We start from the raw sequence: 19,373 nt of genomic DNA, 5'->3' as shown, positions 1-19,373 counted from the left end.
GTAAGCATTCTGCTGACTGCAGGAGGTGGGAAACAGATGTGTTTCGGGTAGCTTTTCAATCGTGTGGTGCTTCCAAGCTGCCTAAAGCAATCAAACACTCGACAGCAGTCCCAAGGAGTCGGCAAGGATTCTAGGACAAAATCAGAGAAGCCCACTGCAGGTTCAACAAGTTTTGCTCATTTCTTGGCACGCTGGCTTAGTGACAAGAATGTTAGCCCTAAGATGCATCACCCGTGAATTCATGTTTGCTTGGATTTCACAGTGGTTGCCAAGTCGTTCTTGTTTTCGGCAGCAGGAGCAGCCTCCTCCTCCTCCCCAGTTGCGTCAGCGGATCCTCGAGCTGCCGCTGCCGCCACGGCTCAAGACATACCTGAATTTTGGCCGACAGCTCTGATCGGTTGCGAACCAACCATCGCAGCCTTCGACACGTCACAGGGGCAGGGGAAACAGCACAAGTACTTTGGTTCCTGCGACTACTCGTCTCCCGTTTTCTTGGGAACACTGTGCGAATTTGTTGGTCGAGACGGTTGAGAGTTCTGAGGAACTTATTTCGTGGTGGCACAGTGATTTCCTGTCTCTTTGGGCCACTCTTCAAGCCCGAGATGTTGGAAGTGTCAGCTGTGAAAGATTTTGGCTTTTTTTTTCCCCCCCAAGCCTGCATTGTAGGCATTTTGAATTAAGGGCACTGCTGTTTTGTGTGGTGGCCATTGGTCAGGTTGCCCCTACACTGCAGCCATGTGAAGTGCGACACATTTTGTGCATAGCAGGTCGATTTTAATGAGAGTTTTAGATGCCGGCAGTTTTTTAGATGACATACACATGTTCTTTATCCTACTGTACCTTACGAGAATGAGAGACCTGCAAATGAGCATACAGTTTGAAATGGAAGTGTACCCTGTGTTGTGTGCTGTACTTGACAAGTCACTGCTCTAAAGCTCTGCGGTTTCTATATTAACAGTGTGACATTCATAAGCACGAAAAGTACATCTTTTCTTTGCCTGAGGAACAAATGTTTTAGTGGCCTGAAAGGTAGCATGATCACTTGTTCTTCGTTTTTGCTTCAAAGCACTGTTTGTCCTGAATGTACGGTTGACAGATAATCTAAAGCTCCTTAAAGGGACACTGAGGAGAAATCGAAGTTGGCTTGTATCGATAGAATACCAGCTCCTGATCACAAAAACGCCACTCTTACTGAAAACAAAGCTCTTGTAAGGTAGAAAATAGCAAGAACCAAAATACAGGTACCACCACCACAGGCCAATCTCGCAAGTACAAGCGTGGTGACGCCATAGGACAAGAGACGCCACCTTGGAGGAATTTTCCATCCTACTTGGGTATCGCGAATCTCTGAGGCCGACAAAAGAAGGTTGCGCAGATCAGTATTGAAGTAAGTTTTGTTTTAAAACCAATAGTGCACTTTTATCACACAAGAAAGGCAGGCAAAAGACAACCTGAATGTTGGAAGCAAAGAAAACGGATGCTTGGCGGCGCCACAGGCGGCCAGGAGAGTTTCGATTTTTTATGGCGCTTCGCGTCTATGAGCTTTTCGTGCCCTGTGGTTTTGTTTTTGACGCGCTTCGATTTACAAGTGCCGAACAGCAGAGGAACTCTAAGTGCCGCTTCAAGTGCTAGTTAACCTTTGAAGGAGCCTGTTAAGGCTTGTCAGATGATCGTCACGGTCGATGAAAAGCTATGATGGCATGATGGTCGGTGATCGTACAAGGCAGCACTTGTGTATTCGCACGCTTGCCCGGCGAAACATTCCCGGCTGTGCCAGTCAACTTCAAACTACTTAACGGAAATCGTTTATTAGGGACGGGAGACAAGGTACAAGGCAGTTCAGAAAAATTGCTGAAGGCCTAGCTCTGTTAGGCCAGGATATACCTAGCGAAAGCGTGGAGATTTCTGCATCAGAAGAGTGCATTCACTAGATGCGCCTTTATTGACGGCTGTATCTTGAGCCGTCGTAGCGGAGCGGTAGCGTTTCCGCCTCAAACGCCGAAGGCCCTGGTTCGATTCCGAACCTCGGCACCGGACTTCTTTTCTTTTATTTAGTGCGTGGGCGGGGGGTTTCAGTGGCTCCCATGGATGCCGCCACTGAATACGTTGGTTAGCGGTTAAGCGCAGGCTCTGTTAAGGCAGCGTTTATGCTGCGGCGAGGCGCGCGCGCGCGCGCCCTGCACGGCGAAGTCACATCGGTCAAAGCGAGACCCTCTATACTCCAACTGCGCTTGACCGCCGACGCGTTCGGCGGCTTCGGCGCACTCTGACCGCATTGGCGGGGAGATCGGAGCATGTATCTATTTCGCGCCGAGTGCGCCCGCCGCCGCCGGCCCGGCCAGACTGATTTGGCTCCGCGGCAAGGTGCGCGTTGTATTCAATAGCTGCGGCAGTTCGGCGGAGCTGTTCTTTTCGAGCTCGGCTATTTTAATCCATTCACAGTACATATCTGAAGGTACATGCAAGTTGGTGAGAGAGCCAGATCCAGTGGACCCGTTGGATCAAGCGGAAGCCGTTGAAGCGTCGTGCGCCGGCTTTGGTTTCAAGCCGCCGACTTTAAACGCGACCGCCCTCGAGCACACATTTCTTTTTTGTGGCAAAAAATAAATAACTTGGCCCATGCAACCGTGGGAGACCTCGACGCGGCCTGCTGCGCCGTGCAACCGCTCTGTTCAAGGAATCACAATCCATTGGCCCCAAAGCCTTGGCCAGCCTCTGATAAGCGCAACGCACCCCTCGCGACTCCCCGCACTGGGGTTATGATATTTAGTTTGCAACGGCTGCTCTCTGAGGAAGGGGGAAACCACCCGCCGGCGCATAACCTAACCGTGCTCCCTCAAAAGCATCACACGCTCTGTGGGGCTGAGGTCACTGAAATGCAGGCCAGAGTTCTTGCGAGAACTACGTCGTCGGGTTCGGGAACGGGATCCATCGTAACACTGGCAAGACGCCGGTGCAAACGTAAACGAAGCGACGGTGGCGACCCCCGATAGATGCCTTCAACGTGCGGCGGCGGTAGCTTTCATTTCGGCAGCTGCTAGACCGCACCGCTAGCCGCCAGAAATCGCGGAGTCTCCGTTTACGTCACGTTTCACGTCACTCCATTCTGTGTCGTCATAAGAGTTCTCCGTGTCGTCATAAGAGTTCTCGAGTTTGAATCGGAGCGGTGGGAAAAAATTTTTCAACTTCGAATCCAAATTTCTTTGAAATAAATGCATCTTTCTCTCCCGGACAAGCGTCAACAAAGCCATAAAATGCCCAACTATCAGATATTGCTAACAAAAAAATTTTCATAGGGTTCTCCTCAGTGACCATTTAAGTTGCAGAGATGTGGGGGTGCTTGTTTTTGTTTTTGTATTCATGTTTGTATATCATTGGGAGTGTCAGAGGATTGGGGTTCCTCTGAATTGTGTAAAAAAAAAAAAAAAGAAAGCATCAGTTCAGTTGCTATTCTGTGGCCTATCTTGATAAGTCACAGCTGGAGTAAAAAAAAATTGCTTAAAAGCGAAAGTACAGTATGGTCCAGCACGGAACACAAGTGCGACTTTAAAACTCCTTTGCTGAAGTGTGCTGAATTCTTTTTTCTTTTTTTTTGCTGCAAGTGCTCATTACCATTGTTGTAGCACAAGTACACAAGTAGATTTAATTTTGGCTTTCGAGTTTAAGCTATGGCGTTCCCTTTATTATATCGAATGCTGTTTGGGCGTATGTTGTCATCACATGCTTCCGTTTGTCATGCCATTAGCGGCTTCATCACGAGAGAAGATGTCCAGCTGTAAAGGAACAAAGTGCAGCCTTTGCGGTGGTATGGCAATGCCAAGTTTGAAATGGAGCGCAGGATGTGCGTCTACCTTGGCCAGGATCTCTGCAGATGTCTGTAATGCGTGGCCAAAACTAGATGGGTCATGCATGATTGGGAGCCAAGTTGCTCCCATTTGTTGCCAGAGGTCGCCACTTCATTTTTTTCTTGTCCCTTTCTCTCTTGCCCATTTTAGTTAGTGGCCAAAAACAGATCTGGCCACTTGGTGGTCTCCAAAGGCAAGAGAGAATATGGCTGAAAGCCAGAAGTGGAAATAAACTGTGAATAAAAAATAAAGCTTGTCTTTATTTCTATATTAGCGAAAGCTACCAATGTGGCAAGTTGTGTGTGCAACAAACATGGGAGAAAATTGTTTGGTTCAGCCATATTGAACCATCAATTCATGCATCGCTAGTTTGTGCTCAGATGTCATGCGGAGGTGCATGTGGAAATAGTTCCAATGCAATGCTTTGTTGCAATGCTCATGAGTTTACTTCAAAATGAATGAAGGCATGTGCATTGACTATGCAAGCAGATCATTGTAGCATGACCAACAGCAATGCTATCCTTTGCTTTGGAGGGCTTCATGGCTCTTCGATAGCATTGTTATCATGTAACATTGTGTTACATGTTACATTACATTATGTAACTGAACTTGCCAATTGCCATTCTACTCCAGTGTGAAGCTCTAGGGCAGGTAGCCAGTGATTTAGGTGGAAAATCTGAATCACTCTCCGACAGCAATGCAATAGTATAGTTCTAGCATATTCATTTGGCATTTCCCAATTGATGACTAGTGCTCTGCCCAGCAACGTCTCCTGAAGTCGTATTGTTGGCTTGAGCAAAATATTTATGCCGGGGTTCACTGTTGCACAAGGCTGTAACATGCTAACAGAGGTGCAAGTTGCATGCTGCTAACAAAAGCTCTGCAGTTGGCTTCAGTTGCATTTAATTGCCTGCTGGGGCCCTACAATATCGACATGCTTTTCTCACAAGTCAATGTGAGAGCCTTGGTTAGAACTTTAGGTTGAAAAAATTGGGATACAATAGCATAGTGGGTTAGTTCCCTTATATGCAGAATATCATTCTATACTTTACATTTCTGGATTCCTGGGAGTCCTCATAACCCTCCTGGTGCAGCGGTTAAGCGATGCGCCACTGCCTTGCGATGACGGGTGCTCCCAGCGGTGGGTCTTCTGCGGGCGGCCCTTATTTCTCTTCCCGAGCGACCAACCATTATTTTATCTGCCACCTACCACGGTGGCAAATTTTGCTCACTATCTGGCGGGCAGGTTGTGATGACACCGCAATGTCACGAGACCCACCTGCCAGAGCCATGCCTGTGATTTTTCGCTCACAACACCGACACCGAATTTTCTGGAGAACAGGACTTTTAAAACTGTTGCGTTAATAAGTGAAAATTAGCTACTCTTAGTACTAAAGTGAGGCAGAGCCAGTTCTGTGTTTTGGGTTCACTTTTCACTTGAGAACTTACCTGCACCTTGCCCTGTTAAGAATGTATATACCTAGCACTACATGTCCATTTTCCATTTCCAAAGCTAAATGCTTTAGATGAAAATGGTGCAAACTGGCCTACTTTTTGCTAGTTTCAAGCATCGGATGACATGAGCATCAAGGCTGGTTTGCAGCCGACATTTCTCAGGGTGCCCGTGGCTGCATCACTCTCGAGAAGAGATGCCCTGCACATCTGATTGCGCCAGTGTCCTCCATGTGAATGCCCCTTAAATATCGTGTTCAGCCAGATTAATCTGCTGAAAAGCAACCGAGGCTACCTGGCGAGCGCAGCATCGGGGTCAATAACAAAGCGAAAGCAGTCACTGTTTCAGCTTCCCACAGCCTCCAACTCCCTACAACATCAACTTCTTGTTTATTTCCTGTTAACGGCCAAATGCATTAATGCATAAAGTTTGGTATCGCATAATCGACCATTGAGACGCAAAAAACGGAGTGGCTATGTCTACTGCAAGCTTTTTGGCAAATAAAATAACTTTCAGACTCAGCCTGAACAGAGATAGGTGCAAGAGTTTGAAAGAAAGAATTTTATGCAGCTGAGCTTATACTAGTCATTTCAACATTATGCCAGTAGTGGTGACATCTGCTCATTTAAAATAATAGAGGACCCATTCTAATACAAACAAAACTTTTTATTCCATACTAAACATCTACTGTACATGTAGTAAAAAAAATGCAACATATGCAAGTTTTATGTACAGTTTCTCTAAAGAACTCGTCAGGTGTGCCAAACACTTGTTCAAATTAATGCTGCTGCTATGCAATGCACACAGATTAAATCATTGCAATAGTGCGTTTTTCGCTTCAATAAACTGAACGGAAGTGTTAGGCTCAACACAATCCAATCAAAAGCAAAAGAGACCACAAGCTGATACTGGGCAAAACTTTCTAAAATGAAACGTCCTGAGGTACTACTACGGAGGCAGGGGCACATGAAAGGGAAAATATCATGGTAAAGTGGCACTCCTGAGATACGGTCAGTGCTATATAAATTATATCCTTTTCCACTGGCTTCCTTCACCCATTAACACAACGACTTGGCACATGCTAAATGATGCCAACACAACAACCAACCTTCACACCTTGCACACAGTCTACCCTGATGAAAAAAAAAACAAAAAAAAAACACTGCCACTGATGCTTGCAGACAAAAATGAGCACACATTAAGTATGTAAGCTGCTCTGCACAGCCAATACTAATGCACTGGTGTTATTGAGCATTTCGGAATATATTAACAATGAAAAACACTAGCAAATGCCACAGTGCTACTGCTGATTTATGTATAATTGTTATATATTGCATACCTGTTCAGACACTGTAATCATACGAAAAAGTGATGACACCTGAGCCACCCAATTCCAGTTAAGAAAACTCTGGCTGTGGTACAGCTAAGAAACTCAGGTCCTCACATTAAAGAGTAGTAGACCATTTAAGCTTACCTAAATCTACGTTAATCCAACATAAATTATTTATGGGCTTTTACGGCACATTACTGCCACGTCCATTACGTGGCATGCATCACTGTCTTCCGTTTCCTTTGCCTGAAAATTGACGGTTCGACCTCCAACCCTCCATGAAGTCAACAGAAGCTAAAGCCAGATCTTAACTACATCACAATCCTTCAGCTTGCAAAAGCAATAAAGCAAGACAATACCCTCAGCAAATAGACGACTTGGCATTGGCTCTTGACGAATAAACTATCAACCATCAAAATACGCAACCACTACAGACTAGACAAGAACAGCTTAAAGGGGGCCAGCATCAGCGAGTCACATTGCAGCACTTTCTCAGTAGAACCTTCGACTGGATGAGTTCGCACAGCAGCTGCAGTAAGACGTCCCATGTAATGCTGACCACTCTGGTGCTATACTAAGGTGACCTAGAACACAAGCCAGTGAGCCGACATGATTGTGATGCCTTTTTCAAACTGGTACTCAGATTTTTGGCCTACCACAACGGCAGGTCAAAACTGCACCGGCAGATATTATAGCTGACACTAACAGCACCGATAATCCAAACAAGGGCAGCTTTCAAAGAGACATTTTAAAACCTGCATTAAAACATGCAAAATATTACAGCTCCTTTAGGATGCAGTTAAGCAGGCAGTGACATGGGCCGCAGCTGTTTAGGTGTTGTCACAGTTCTTCCATGGGCAGCAAAAAGATCAGTTCGGCAAGACCACATGCACAGCCTGCGATGAGGCTTGACTTGGTGTTTAAAATGACGCTACGAATGTATTATTACCCCAAATTAATAATGCAAGAAAACACCTTGTGAGGTAAGGTCACTACTATGCCAGGAAGAGTTGGAACATGACCAAGTGGCAGAATGTATTGCTCTCATTATTAGAGTCGCCACATGCCATTTCTTTACACAAAGCATGAAGTTCAGAAACCATGCAGTGAAAGCTAAAGATGTTTTCAAAATGCCCAGCTGCTGTTTGCATCAAGGAGGCGGAGAGAATATTGCAGCACCCCTCCACGTGTCGAATTCATATAAAGTGAGACTACAAGAAATCTTTAAGCAGTGTGACATTGGAAAGCACAGATTGCTCAGTCCCAGCTAGCACAGTGTACATGCAATGTAAGCTGGAAATATCTTGCCACTTAACCGTCATGGTCATCCACTTTTTGGTATTTCACACAGATCAGTATTGTTAAGCTAGGCCCTTTTAATTTTGCTAGCTACAAAACCTAGGGAAGGCCCCACATTCCAGGAGAAAAAGAATTTGCACTCGCTCTGGCAAAATTTGGAGTGCGAAAGATAGTTGCACAACCCGTCAACGGACAGAAAATGTGCTCGAGAGCTTACAGTTGCTGCTCTTCAAAGCTTACTGTATGCACAATCTGGAAAAGTGATTGCACACAACTCCTAAAAGGTTATCGCAATAAATGATTCACAGTTAAATAACATATTAATCCAGAAAGGTAGCCAAAACATAACTACAGGCTATCGCTATGGCTGATTGGCATCCATGAACTATTTTTGGTTCCTCAACGTAAGAACCAATTTGAGTGCAGCCCTACAGCTAGGAGGGAAACCTGCCCATTTAGAAAAGGACGTTAGTGGTGGCTATTTGTTGCTCCGTTAAAAACTGGTCGCGCCTTGCGAAGACCTCTGTGAAAGCCGCCCCTGGATCTTAAGCGTGCTTAAGGGCCCTGCTAACTGAGCCCGCTCACTTGCATTCTAGGTCAACTAGTTTCACTCCTTTGTTGGCAACTGTGTCAATGACTGGCAACAGTCCAGCTGTCTGCCACCATGACCCTCAGTGCTTGGGGGGGCGCACCTTGTGCACAGCGTCGACCATGCGCCCATGGTTGTGCACGGCAGCCAGCAGACCCCCCAGGTGCACCTGGGAACTTTCGGGGCCGTAGCCCAGGTTCGTGCCATCCAGCGCCGTCATGCGTCCGCCCAGCGACGCCAGAAGAGCGTTGCCCGCGCACACGTCCCACTTCTTGATGGCGCTGCTGTGCAGGTAGGCATCTGCGTGGCCCTCCACCAGCTGTAACACCTTGTAGCCTGGACAATGTGGGAAAGAGGGAAAAGGGGGAAGCTTGTCACATCCCCAAGAGTGCCGATTCCCCAAAAAGGGAGCCTAGGCGCCTTCAGGGACCAAAATTCTCCAAGACACGTGACTGGCAACAAAAGATTGACGGCTCATGTACTATGCACTTTGTGGAGGTGAAAGTGTAATGGTATAATGGTGAAAAGGAAGTGATCATTGAGAAACATGACACCTATGCGCCCAGAAGACTTTGCATGTGTCCTGGCAGCTTTTGTCTCTGATGGCACATGGCAACATGGACAGTGGCCATCGTAAGTTTTGTTGCACCTCTACGACAGGCGGCAAAGGAGGAGTCAGCTTACACAGGCACCACATGCAACCTGAAATGATTTATGCTTTCCTAAGTAACATGATGCCAGAACCACATTATATTAGTGTTCATTATTTGAAAAGCGTTGCTCATGGTGCTCACAGCTCAAGTTCAATTAGTACAAGTGCTGCGAGTTGCTCGCAAGACCTTTCTACATGCTGCAAACATTGGCAGTGTTTTTCTTTCAGCAAATGTTAAAGCTGTAGTACAGGGACTTTGACTCCTGCATACCTGTTTTGCTTCATTCAACTAATTAGTACTGCTGCAAGAGTTGGTCCTTAAAGCATTAAATGTTCGAATGCAGTGGGTCTTCGTTAATTTGAGCTTGCTTAATTCAAATACTTCACTCATCCTGACACTTTAGCCTTCGTCAAAATCATCATATCGAAAGCTCCCCTCGTAACAAATTCCACATAATAGGAATAAATTTTCAGTCCCCTTCAAGTTTAAACTATCAAGAGATGGCTATATGGACTCAACTAGGTATGATGTTGCTGGGTGGCTATTCCTAACACAACACATTTGGTTTATGGTTTATGAGGGTTTAACGTCCCAAAGCGACTCGGGCTATGAGAGACGCCGTAGTGAAGGGCTCCGGAAATTTCGACCACCTGGGGTTCTTTAACGTGTGCTGACATCGCACAGCACACGGGCCTCTAGAATTTCGCCTCCATCGAAATTCGACCGCCGCGGCCGGGGCGACACATTTGCACTATACGGCTGCGTGCGTTACATTGGTCTGATTTTTGATCCACACGAACACATAGAGGCGCCTTTTGTTTCAACACAAGCAAAATGCACGACATCAGTTTCTCATATAAGAGTACTATGACAACCTGATGCACTTTTTCATACTGTGATGTAGCCATTGGGAGAATCTACCGCAATTGTCAAATGAAACATAAACAAGATAACTGAAATGGGAACAACAACACAAAAGCAATTTATTTGAAGAAGACTGAATACTAGTGCAGTTCATTTTCACTTTGACTGCACAAGAACAGCTGCATGGAAATGTGAAAGGCTAAATCACGCCAGGGAATGTCTTTGTGCCCTTGTGTTGTCATTAGAATTATTCTGTTTGCATTTCATTCTATGCTGATGGTACAATTACACACATAAACAGGTGTCAGCAATGAGCTCCAGCAGTTGTTCTCGACAGCCACTGACCACACTACAGTAAAAGCTCGTTAATTCGACCCCCGTTAATTCAGAACTGCTGGCTCGGTGCAGGCTTATACTCATGTACAAGTAAGGCTATGGCATCAGATGATCGTTAATTTGCTCACTACGTCTTGCATCGGTTAATTTGAGCAGGCTCCCAAAGGGAGACTACGTCCAGGCATGACCAGCATGGTACGAGATCATCGAAATAGCCTAACTCAAAACCTGAATATGATGCTGCATAGTTACTCGCGCACCTCTGACGTGCGCACAACAGCAGGCGTGATGATGAACAGGCGGCCCCGTATCTGACAACACTCCGACCGCTTAATTTCGATTTCGCTTTTTTGAGCTACGTGCCAGCCCACAGCAACAGTGGCTCGACAGCCAGCATCAGTCTAACCCAGCTCAGCACCTTTCAGGATGCCGATCGGGAGTCACTAGTGTTTTCTTTCCGCCCCTTTCTTTTTAACGCAGCTTCAGCTTCATTTCGGTTTGGTTTGGTTTGGTTTATAGGGGTTTAACGTCCCAAGGCAACTCAGGCTATGAGAGAAGCCGTAGTGAAGGGCTCCGGAAATTTCGACCACCTGGGGTTCTTAACGTGCGCTGACATCGCACAGCACATGGGCCTCTAGAATTTCGCCTCCATCGAAATTCGACCGAGGCGGCCAGGATTGAACCCGCGTCTTTCGGGCTGGCAGCCGAGCGCCATAACCACTCAGCCACTGCGGCGCCTGTCAGCTTCATTTCCTTCACTTGCATCCACTTGGTTCCGTTCTTCCACCAGTGCCCCAATACTGGCGCTCGTCACGTGCCATTCGCTGTGTGTGCAGTGAAGCCTCCGCACAGGTGACAGTGCCGCTTATGACGGGCGAGTCACTGTAGCGGTGCACCATGAAGGATGTGGTAGGCCCTTACGATACTGGAGAGCAGTTCTGCCTTGATGCTCCCGACAGTGCATGCAATAAGGCATTGATAGAAAAAAAAAAAACAGTCATTACTGCATTGTTCTGATCTAAAAATCAGGTACCCATTGCCCAGTCTTTCACCGCGTAAATTTACCGCAATTCAAGCAGTTCTCGACAGTTTTTTCAAGGTCATTCGATAATTCGAACTTTTAGATAATACGAAAATATTTTCTGGTCCCTTGAGGTTCGAATTAACAAGCTCTTACTGTAGTTGCTTCCCCAGCAGCGAGTCTTTTCTTTGCTCTGCGAGCACAGTTTAGCCCAGCAAGCAGCAAGCCTGACTCTCACTGTTCCACGACTAATACCAGCATCTGCGAGCGGCAGCAAGAACTTGCCTGCGCCTCCTGCCGGCACCACCTTGACGTCGGGACCAAAGGCCTTCTTGGCGAGGGATTCCACTTCTCCAGCGTGAGACCGTGACACCACGACCACATGGGTATCGGCCACATCGCTGTGGGGAGGAGGCTGAACACTGCTGCCATGGCCAACCCAGCCCCACGCTGCACGCAAGAGGAGAGGAGGTTGTTTCACACGTTTTAAAGGTTCATGCGTCCTGCACAAAAGACAGGCCAGGCCGGCATTCGCTCACTCACTCACTGATTCATCATTTAGTTTTTTGTCACCCTATAATAATAATAATTGGTTTTTGGGGAAAAGAAATGGCGCAGTATCTGTCTCATGTATCTTTGGACACCTGACCTGCGCCATAAGGGAAGGAATAAAGGAGGGAGTGAAAGAAGAAAGGAAGAAAGAGGTGCCGTAGTGGAGGGCTCCGGAATGGAGGGAACGGGCGTGGTCGGGTTCGAACCCGGGAACTCCGGATCAGTAGCCGAGCGCCCTAACCACTGAGCCACCGCGGCGGGTTTTTTTTCTCCCTAACGGCCCAAAAGAGCATCGCATAGCAGGGGCACCGTCAAAGCACTGACAGAGAAAGTGAAAATGCCACACTACAAGTCCTTAAAAAAATAATTAAAAATAAAGAGCAGTCAAAAATTCCAGACGTGCCAGCATTACACTGACAAATTTGAATGCACCTTTTTCCTGAGAGTTCATCATGCACACCTGGAACGTGATGCTACCAGGAGTGGTAGATTCGTCCAATTCCTCACATGCCATGGAAAATGCAGTTTCGAAATGCACTTTCTCCTACTGCTTTTCTGGCTGTCACGTTATATAAGTGCAGCCATTCAAAACTACAGACCGTTTCACGTTTAGCGTGCAATGCTGTGGAAACTACACAAACAGTGCACATGTAAAAATGTGCAAGACCTAGTGCCTCTCGACACCTTGGTGAAAAGTATGATGTAAACATGGCAACACATACAAAATGAAACGCCAGGCATTGAAAATCATGGCACTTGCAGATTTTTGCAATTAAAGACACTTGCACTACTAAACTGTTCCACTGCACCCTCTGATTCAGGTGACTTCTGAGTTCTTGACTTTAAACTTACGGTTACTGTTTAGCGTTTGGTGTACTGCACGCTAACTATGAATAGAACTGTTCTTATTTTACCATTAGCTGTCCATTTTCATAGAATGCATTAGCTATTTTGAACAAGCCATAAAATGATCTAGCGTCCCAGTTTTCCCTGCCAAGAGCCAGAAAGAGTAGAGAGAGCAGCTAACCACGGCAAGTTCATTTTGAGGTAAGTGAAATTCAAAAGCAATCATTTCTGGAGGTCTCGAGACACTGTAACACGCCTCATAACAAATGTGTAACCGTAGCATGTAAGAACGCCTAAACTAAGCATTGGAATCAGAATGGACAAAGCAGTTAACGAATGAAATAATTAGGAAGCCAACAGCACCACTGCCGTGAGAAATAAGCGAGTCGCAAAGACCACTTGGCAATGTGTGGACAACTTTCAAAGAACACTAGAGAGAATGTGGCATCCCATGGGGCAGAAATCAGCTCGTGATGGAATTTATACATTGCTTGCATTTTCCCACTAGCAAGATAAGGACTATGCATTTTTATGGTCATCAAATTGTGAGCTGTCAATACAAGCATGTGAAGCTTTTGAATATCACATAAAAGAAGTGGGGAGAGATGCACTGTAAAAATGATGACTGTTCTATTTATTCATTTATTTAATCCATATTCAAACTATTTTCTTTGTGACAAAAAAAAAAAGGGGGCAGGAAGTTTAGATTTCAACTCAGTCCACTTGCACAGCATGGCAAGAATGGATAGAAGAAATGCATGCCACATAGACAGCTGTGCACACTACGAACTGCATTCATGGCATCCTTTCCACAGCCATAAAAAATATTTGCTGTTATACATACTTAACATGGAAGAAGACAAGCACGCATTAAGAATATGCAGTTGACATTGTGCGCAGTTGCTTAAGTTATACCCCTTCCTTTTCCCTGTTAATGTTTTGCTGGCATGAATCTAACTTAGAATTATGCCTTACTGCTATCAACCATCCGTGCCTGATACACTGCAGCAACTTTATTGTGCCTAATGTTGAGTCACTTGGGGAACAAGTATAAGTGCCCTTCCAACTAAATCGCTAACTCACTATATTAGAATTCCACACAAAGAAGGCATCTGACTGCAAGTTTTGCTTAATATGACATTTTGGTCTAGTGCTTACCGGTACCGCACCAAACAAAACTGGGACATGCATCACCTGTAAGTATGCCAGGTCAAAAAGGCAGAATTTCACAGCAGTGGCAGTAAACGTCGCTAGGGAAGCAAAAGCCAGAGAGCCTTCCTGTTAAGCACTCCTAGCGGCAGATGTCGTCATTATTAATCGTCCTGTTGTACATGAAATCGTTTAGTTTGGTTTCACTGCATGTAATGCATGCTCACATTCATTTTGCAGAGATCATAAAAATGGTTTGCCCAAAATCAGCATTAAAAAAAAAGAAAGCACAGTTAAATGCCACATGTGGAATTTGAACAGGAATAAGCCAGCACTTTGGCCAAGTGAAGAATTTATACTATCCTCTCGGAGCTGCAAAACATTCAGGGCACTGACGCAGTGTATGACCTTAATGACAATAATAACATAATTGGTTTTGGGGGGGAAAGGAAATGGTGCAGTATCTGTCTCATATCGTTGGACACCTGAACCATGCCGTAATGGAAGGGATAAAGGAGGGAGTGAAAGAAGAAAGAGGTGCCGTCGTGGAGGGCTCCGGAATAATTTCGACCACCTGGGGATCTTTAACGTGCACTGACATCGCACAGCACACGGGCGCCTTAGCGTTTTGCCTCCATAAAAACACAGCCACCGCGGTCGGGTTCGAACCCAGGGCGGCTGCGTTTTTATGGAGCAACTGAAAGCGCTTTCAATGCCTTTCAGACAACACAATACTATTTAGCACAATTTCTAATAAAAGTAAAAAGGGAAAACTACAAGTAGTATTCAGAACTGCTTGCAGATTTTAAAACATCTGAATACGATTTCAGAGTATGCAGATTTTACACCATCTGAGGCCGTCAAAAGACGTCGTGGGGCAAAGTATGAGACACTGCCTCAAATCATTTGGCAAGTACTAGAACAACCAGCAAGGAACAGCCATATATCAAGAGCCTGAGAATGTTTAGAACTGACAACTACTGGTACAACATATATACAAACTGCAAGCTTACTTGTCTTATTGAGGAAAGGCTGATGTATGACACCAATCACCGGGGAGCCATGTACGGCCACACAAACCATGGTGGTGACATAATCCAGCAGGTTTTCTGCAAGAAAACAAAAGACTGAATGTGTCAACCCAGTAACTAAGCAGTGGCATCTGGGGACAAGACAGCACTGAATCAAAAAATGCATTAGCTTGTATTTCCTTTTTATGCAGAAAATCAACGTCGTTGTTAACAAAGCTGTTTAAATGTTAACACTAGTGAAAAAAGCACTTGAAAGGAGGGAAAAAAGCTACACTTTTCCAGAGCAAGCACACAAACTTGTTTTGTAATGTCATTGAGAAGAAACACTAGAATTCCAGCACAAAACTGTGCTACACAGATGCAAATGCTGCTGCTTCAAAAAAAAAGGAAGTAATGTTCGCTCTCACAAATGCAGTGTCTACAGTGACTGCATAATAATTTGCATGCATGTTTCTCTACAGTCAACTGATAATGTGATGTGGGGCGTGTGTTGCACTCTCCATATTGGCTTAAGACTTTGTCAGACTGTATCATTGTCATCAAAGCTCTATCTAGTGAAGCTGCTGCCTGTGTGCTAAAATACAAGGTTTTCTTTTTCCGCATGCAAAATTACTGGAGAAAAAATTTAAAATTGGTTTTTGGAGGAAAGGAAATGACCCAGTAACTGTCTCACATATCTGAAACCCCGCCAAGGGAAGGGAGGGAGTGAAAGAAGAAAGAGATTCCTTCCGTAGTCAAAAAATTACTGGCCCCCAACTTCCAAACGAAGGTTGCCGCCATTTTGCTTCTGCTAGTGCAACACGGCTAGCAAACTGATTGAATAAAAATGCCAAGAACTGATCTTGACCCTTTGGTTCCCGGGCCCAAGCTGTACTTATCAATTAAGGGACGTTGTATCAGTATCACCAATGACTAGTCACACTTGACGAACCAAATGCTGTTTTGCTTTCCCTGCCAAAAACAATGTAGGCTCGTCCGATCGTTTTGGTTCGCAGAAAGGTGCACAAAAATTAATGTTTTGGCCTTTGGCGTGCATCTAGCTTAGAAACAATGATTTAAAAATGGCAGCATACTTCAATAACAATGGTGGCAGCGATGTTCCTCGGAAACAAGCTGTTTCTTGCAGTTTTTTTTTTTTTTTTTCACCGACGCTGCGACAAGCATCCATCGTTACAAACCTGTGTACTCCTGTGTGGCATCCAGCGGGTCGATCCACACTGTGACGGCCTCGGCTGGCACAAGAACGTCATCACCAATCAAGCCTCTCAGTGAGCGCGCTCTTGACAGCACACTAACAGCTGTGTCATGATCTCCTTCAGTGTGCTCCTCTGAGACTATCTGGAATACAGCAGTGGAACACATCAAAGTTTACAAATGGAAAGAGTAAGTCAAAAGCAGCCCATTGCTCTCTTTTCCTAGAGCAGATGTAAGGATGCAAGAATTTGCACAAAGCAGCTTAGCACCATCTGACACTACGCAAAAACACAGTAGTGTCACAGTTTTATGTGACTACTATCAAACTCCCACAGAGCTCCCTCAGTGGCACAATGGTACAGTACTTTGACATTAAACTTTGCACATAGCAGCCACGTTCAATGTTGCTGCTAAAAACCGCTCAGCACTACACCAACAAATGCTGGAACAGGTATACTGAGTTCTGCTATGAATTTCCTTTGATTTCACTGGATCAATTCCTAGAAACCTACAGAATAACACTTGTGGATTAGAGTTCTTCCCCGACACTGCTGACAACACATACTGGCTATGAGCTCACCATGGCTGAAGACTAAGCTCTTAAATGCAATGCGCTCATATTGACGAGCAGACTAAATTATGCAGCTTAAATTATATATTAGTGCAACGCTATCAACAGTAACATCTCTTATGGGTTGTGTGTTTCTGAGATGCAATATGCTCCACAACATAATTCACTCCACAAAAAAACTAGCTCATAATTACACCAAGACATGAACAATTAACTTGTTGAAATTGTGAAAACCCTATTCTAGCTGTAGTGCCTGTCAAAATGAAGAGGTCATGACTTATTTAGAATGAATAACACAAGTAAAACTTACTAAATGTTGAGAGTGTTGCATAAATTCTAACTGCTCTAAGCCCAAGTAAGGCAATGTAATACATGGTTAGCTAGAACGGGTAATCACATCCCGGAGAGTCCAAGAAGTCATGGCTGTGAGTGCAATCTAGTCCTAATCCTTTTAACCCTTAGTGAAGCAAGGGATGCATCAACTACGAGCGTGCACGAAACATATCGCGTCCCGTTCAAGACCTTTGCAACTTTTCACAAAGAAAACTAACACTTTCAAAGCACAGAGTTAGAAGTTAAAAGATTAAGAACTGATCGAGGCAGTACATCATTTACAAAAATTATTTTTGCCCCACATTTTCATAGTGGCTGTCACCGACACATTTGACCCATGTTGCTTAGAGTCACTAATTCATGTGCAAAGGCTGGGAATTGTGCTAAATTATTTTGCTCTTCAAATTCATGGGGCCAGAATTCCTACAAAATTTTTATGCGAAACTTATACCACTTTACAATGGGTTAACTGCAAGAACAGAAGCAAACAGATGTTAACAATCAACACAAAAATGAAAACAAGAAATTTAATCAAGAAAACTTTTGCTGCCACAAATACATGTACCATATTGAGGACTCATGCAATTCGAATGCCATTTGTTGAAATCAAACAAGTATATTCAAAGTACAGTTGCATTATAGGCTGCAGAGAATAACCTCGCCTCATGTGGCACCAGATTGCTCAACAGTCAGGATGTATAACAGTCAGGTCATGCAATTCAATTTGGCCAGAAAGCATGGCCAATCAAGTGTGGAAAATTTAATGCAGAAGCTCCTTAACTACTAAAATTGAGAAGTTGGTCACTCCACAGCACAGAAAGAGGGAAAAAAAGCCCACTCTGCACACCTAAAATTATCACAGTGATCTGCACACTAAGCAGACCGAAACAGCTAGCATGATGCTCATGCCTTAGTAATTAAGTATGAAACTATAATGAAATAAAAAGATACTAGCGATTTTCTGAATGTGACATAAAAACAAACCACGGACAGCAATCTGGCCGATTATTTCTGGGAGGTCAGAACTGCACAGCAAATAGGTTTATGAGGAAAGAAAATGAGGCAGTAAAAACTGTCTCACATCTTGGTGGAGACCTCAACTGCGCCAGAAGGGAAGGGATAAAGGCGAGAGCAAAAGAAAAAAGGAAAATGGGGCACCGTTGTGGAGGGCTCCAGAATTATTTTGGATCACCTGGGGATCTTTAACATTGTCTGGCATTGCACCACACACGGGCGCCTTTTGAGTTCCGCCTCCATGCACCGAAACGCGGCCGCCGCAGCCAGGTTCGAACTCTGGTACTTCGGCTCAGTATAACCACACAGTTAAGAACAGGTCTCGCAAAAAGTCGACGTAACCGACCTCACGAGCAAATTACACTTTCCCAACAACCACAGCCACACACCCAAATGCTGTCTTGGTTTAACGAAATTTTCGATGTAACGAACAAGTCCGCGCCTCTGATCCTTAGTGCGTTAACTCGGCTACGCTGTTTAATGAGCCAAACTCGAGATACACATCGCTGCTTTGACTCTGTGGGAAGATATGAACCCCTCGAGAAAAATAATTTTCCTTAGCTAGCTGAAATGAAGCTTAACAGAGCTGCATGCGTCCGAAAGACGTCAAAGGCGGCCGAGGCGGCACGGTGCACAGTACTGCTCACCGCGATCGCCGGGAAGGCCGCGGTCAGGCCTCCGTACATGACGCGGTGCGAGCTGAGGTCGCCCGCGGTGAGCGGGTCGTCGGCGCCTTCGCGCGTCTTGCCCTTGCTCTGCTGCGCGAGCCGGTTGCTGAGGCGTACGCGCCGCACCTGGTCTCCTCCCGCTTCGGCGGCGGCCACGCCTGCGTCCAACAGTTCCCTCAGGCTCACGGCAGCGGGCCGTGAGGTGCGCAGCCGCGCCACATACAGCAGCACGAGCAGCGAAACCGCAGCGGCCACCACGAGCACCATCCGACCGCCACCGCGCACTGCTAACCAGGCCATGACGAACGCGTTCTCGCTGGCTCTCTACGTGGTACTGCCGCGATTCAGGCGACGGCGTGGCAGGTGCAGCTGCGTGTGACGACGCGTCGCTCCGCACCCAACGCAGCGCACTGGGTCATAGCAGCCGTACGACGCCGAAACCACGTGCATACCATAAACACCAGCCAGGGACGCACCTGCGCTAAGCGCCTTTGCTGGCTCCGCCAGCTTTGCCAAGCCAGCTGACAGCCATGACCTTGTTCGCTTTATGTTCTTTTGTACAACGTTCCGTTTCGAAACTGCTGTAGCATGTCTTGCTGGCCTTGCTCATGTATGCGCTGTTTGT

General features: G+C 45.7%; 2 protein-coding genes across 8 annotated transcripts in view; one reads left to right on the top strand and one right to left on the bottom strand.

The window, feature by feature from the left end:
- LOC144108028 (protein-L-isoaspartate O-methyltransferase domain-containing protein 1-like) overlaps nucleotides 1-4,096 on the top strand; it is a 21,736-nt gene extending 17,640 nt beyond the window's left edge. For 3 of the 7 annotated variants that reach the window (XM_077641301.1, XM_077641298.1, XM_077641302.1), the window contains exon 7: nucleotides 263-4,096. In XM_077641301.1, coding sequence (XP_077497427.1) covers nucleotides 263-394 — 132 coding nt within the window. In that variant the 3' untranslated portion in view covers nucleotides 395-4,096. The remainder of the gene's footprint in view (nucleotides 1-262) is intronic. The other 4 variants (XM_077641304.1, XM_077641300.1, XM_077641303.1 and 1 more) reach the window with 2 other exon arrangements.
- On the bottom strand, nucleotides 3,576-19,373 carry LOC144108030 (inositol monophosphatase 3). The gene is made up of 5 exons (XM_077641307.1): nucleotides 18,728-19,373; nucleotides 16,147-16,306; nucleotides 14,951-15,046; nucleotides 11,676-11,840; nucleotides 3,576-8,852 (listed from the first exon to the last, which is right to left on the bottom strand). The coding sequence occupies exons 1-5, from the start codon at nucleotides 19,046-19,048 to the stop codon at nucleotides 8,599-8,601; spliced, it is 996 nt and encodes a 331-aa protein (XP_077497433.1). The 5' UTR covers nucleotides 19,049-19,373; the 3' UTR covers nucleotides 3,576-8,598.

This window comes from Amblyomma americanum, chromosome 10, assembly GCF_052857255.1.
Source record: "Amblyomma americanum isolate KBUSLIRL-KWMA chromosome 10, ASM5285725v1, whole genome shotgun sequence".
Taxonomy (NCBI): domain Eukaryota; kingdom Metazoa; phylum Arthropoda; class Arachnida; order Ixodida; family Ixodidae; genus Amblyomma; species Amblyomma americanum.
This window is presented reverse-complemented; position numbering and strand designations above follow the sequence as displayed.

What these genes read in the sequence shown, in the direction of transcription:
- LOC144108030 (XM_077641307.1), bottom strand. Translation starts at nt 19,048, where the DNA reads ATGGCCTGGTTAGCAGTGCGCGGTGGCGGTCGGATGGTGCTCGTGGTG. An exon ending in GCCTTTCCTCAATAAGACAA is followed by an intron (nt 11,841 to 14,950) that starts GTAAGCTTGCAG and finishes TCTTGCGTGCAG; the next exon opens with CGTGGGGCTGGGTTGGCCAT. An exon ending in GGTGCCGGCAGGAGGCGCAG is followed by an intron (nt 8,853 to 11,675) that starts GCAAGTTCTTGC and finishes CACATTGTCCAG; the next exon opens with GCTACAAGGTGTTACAGCTG.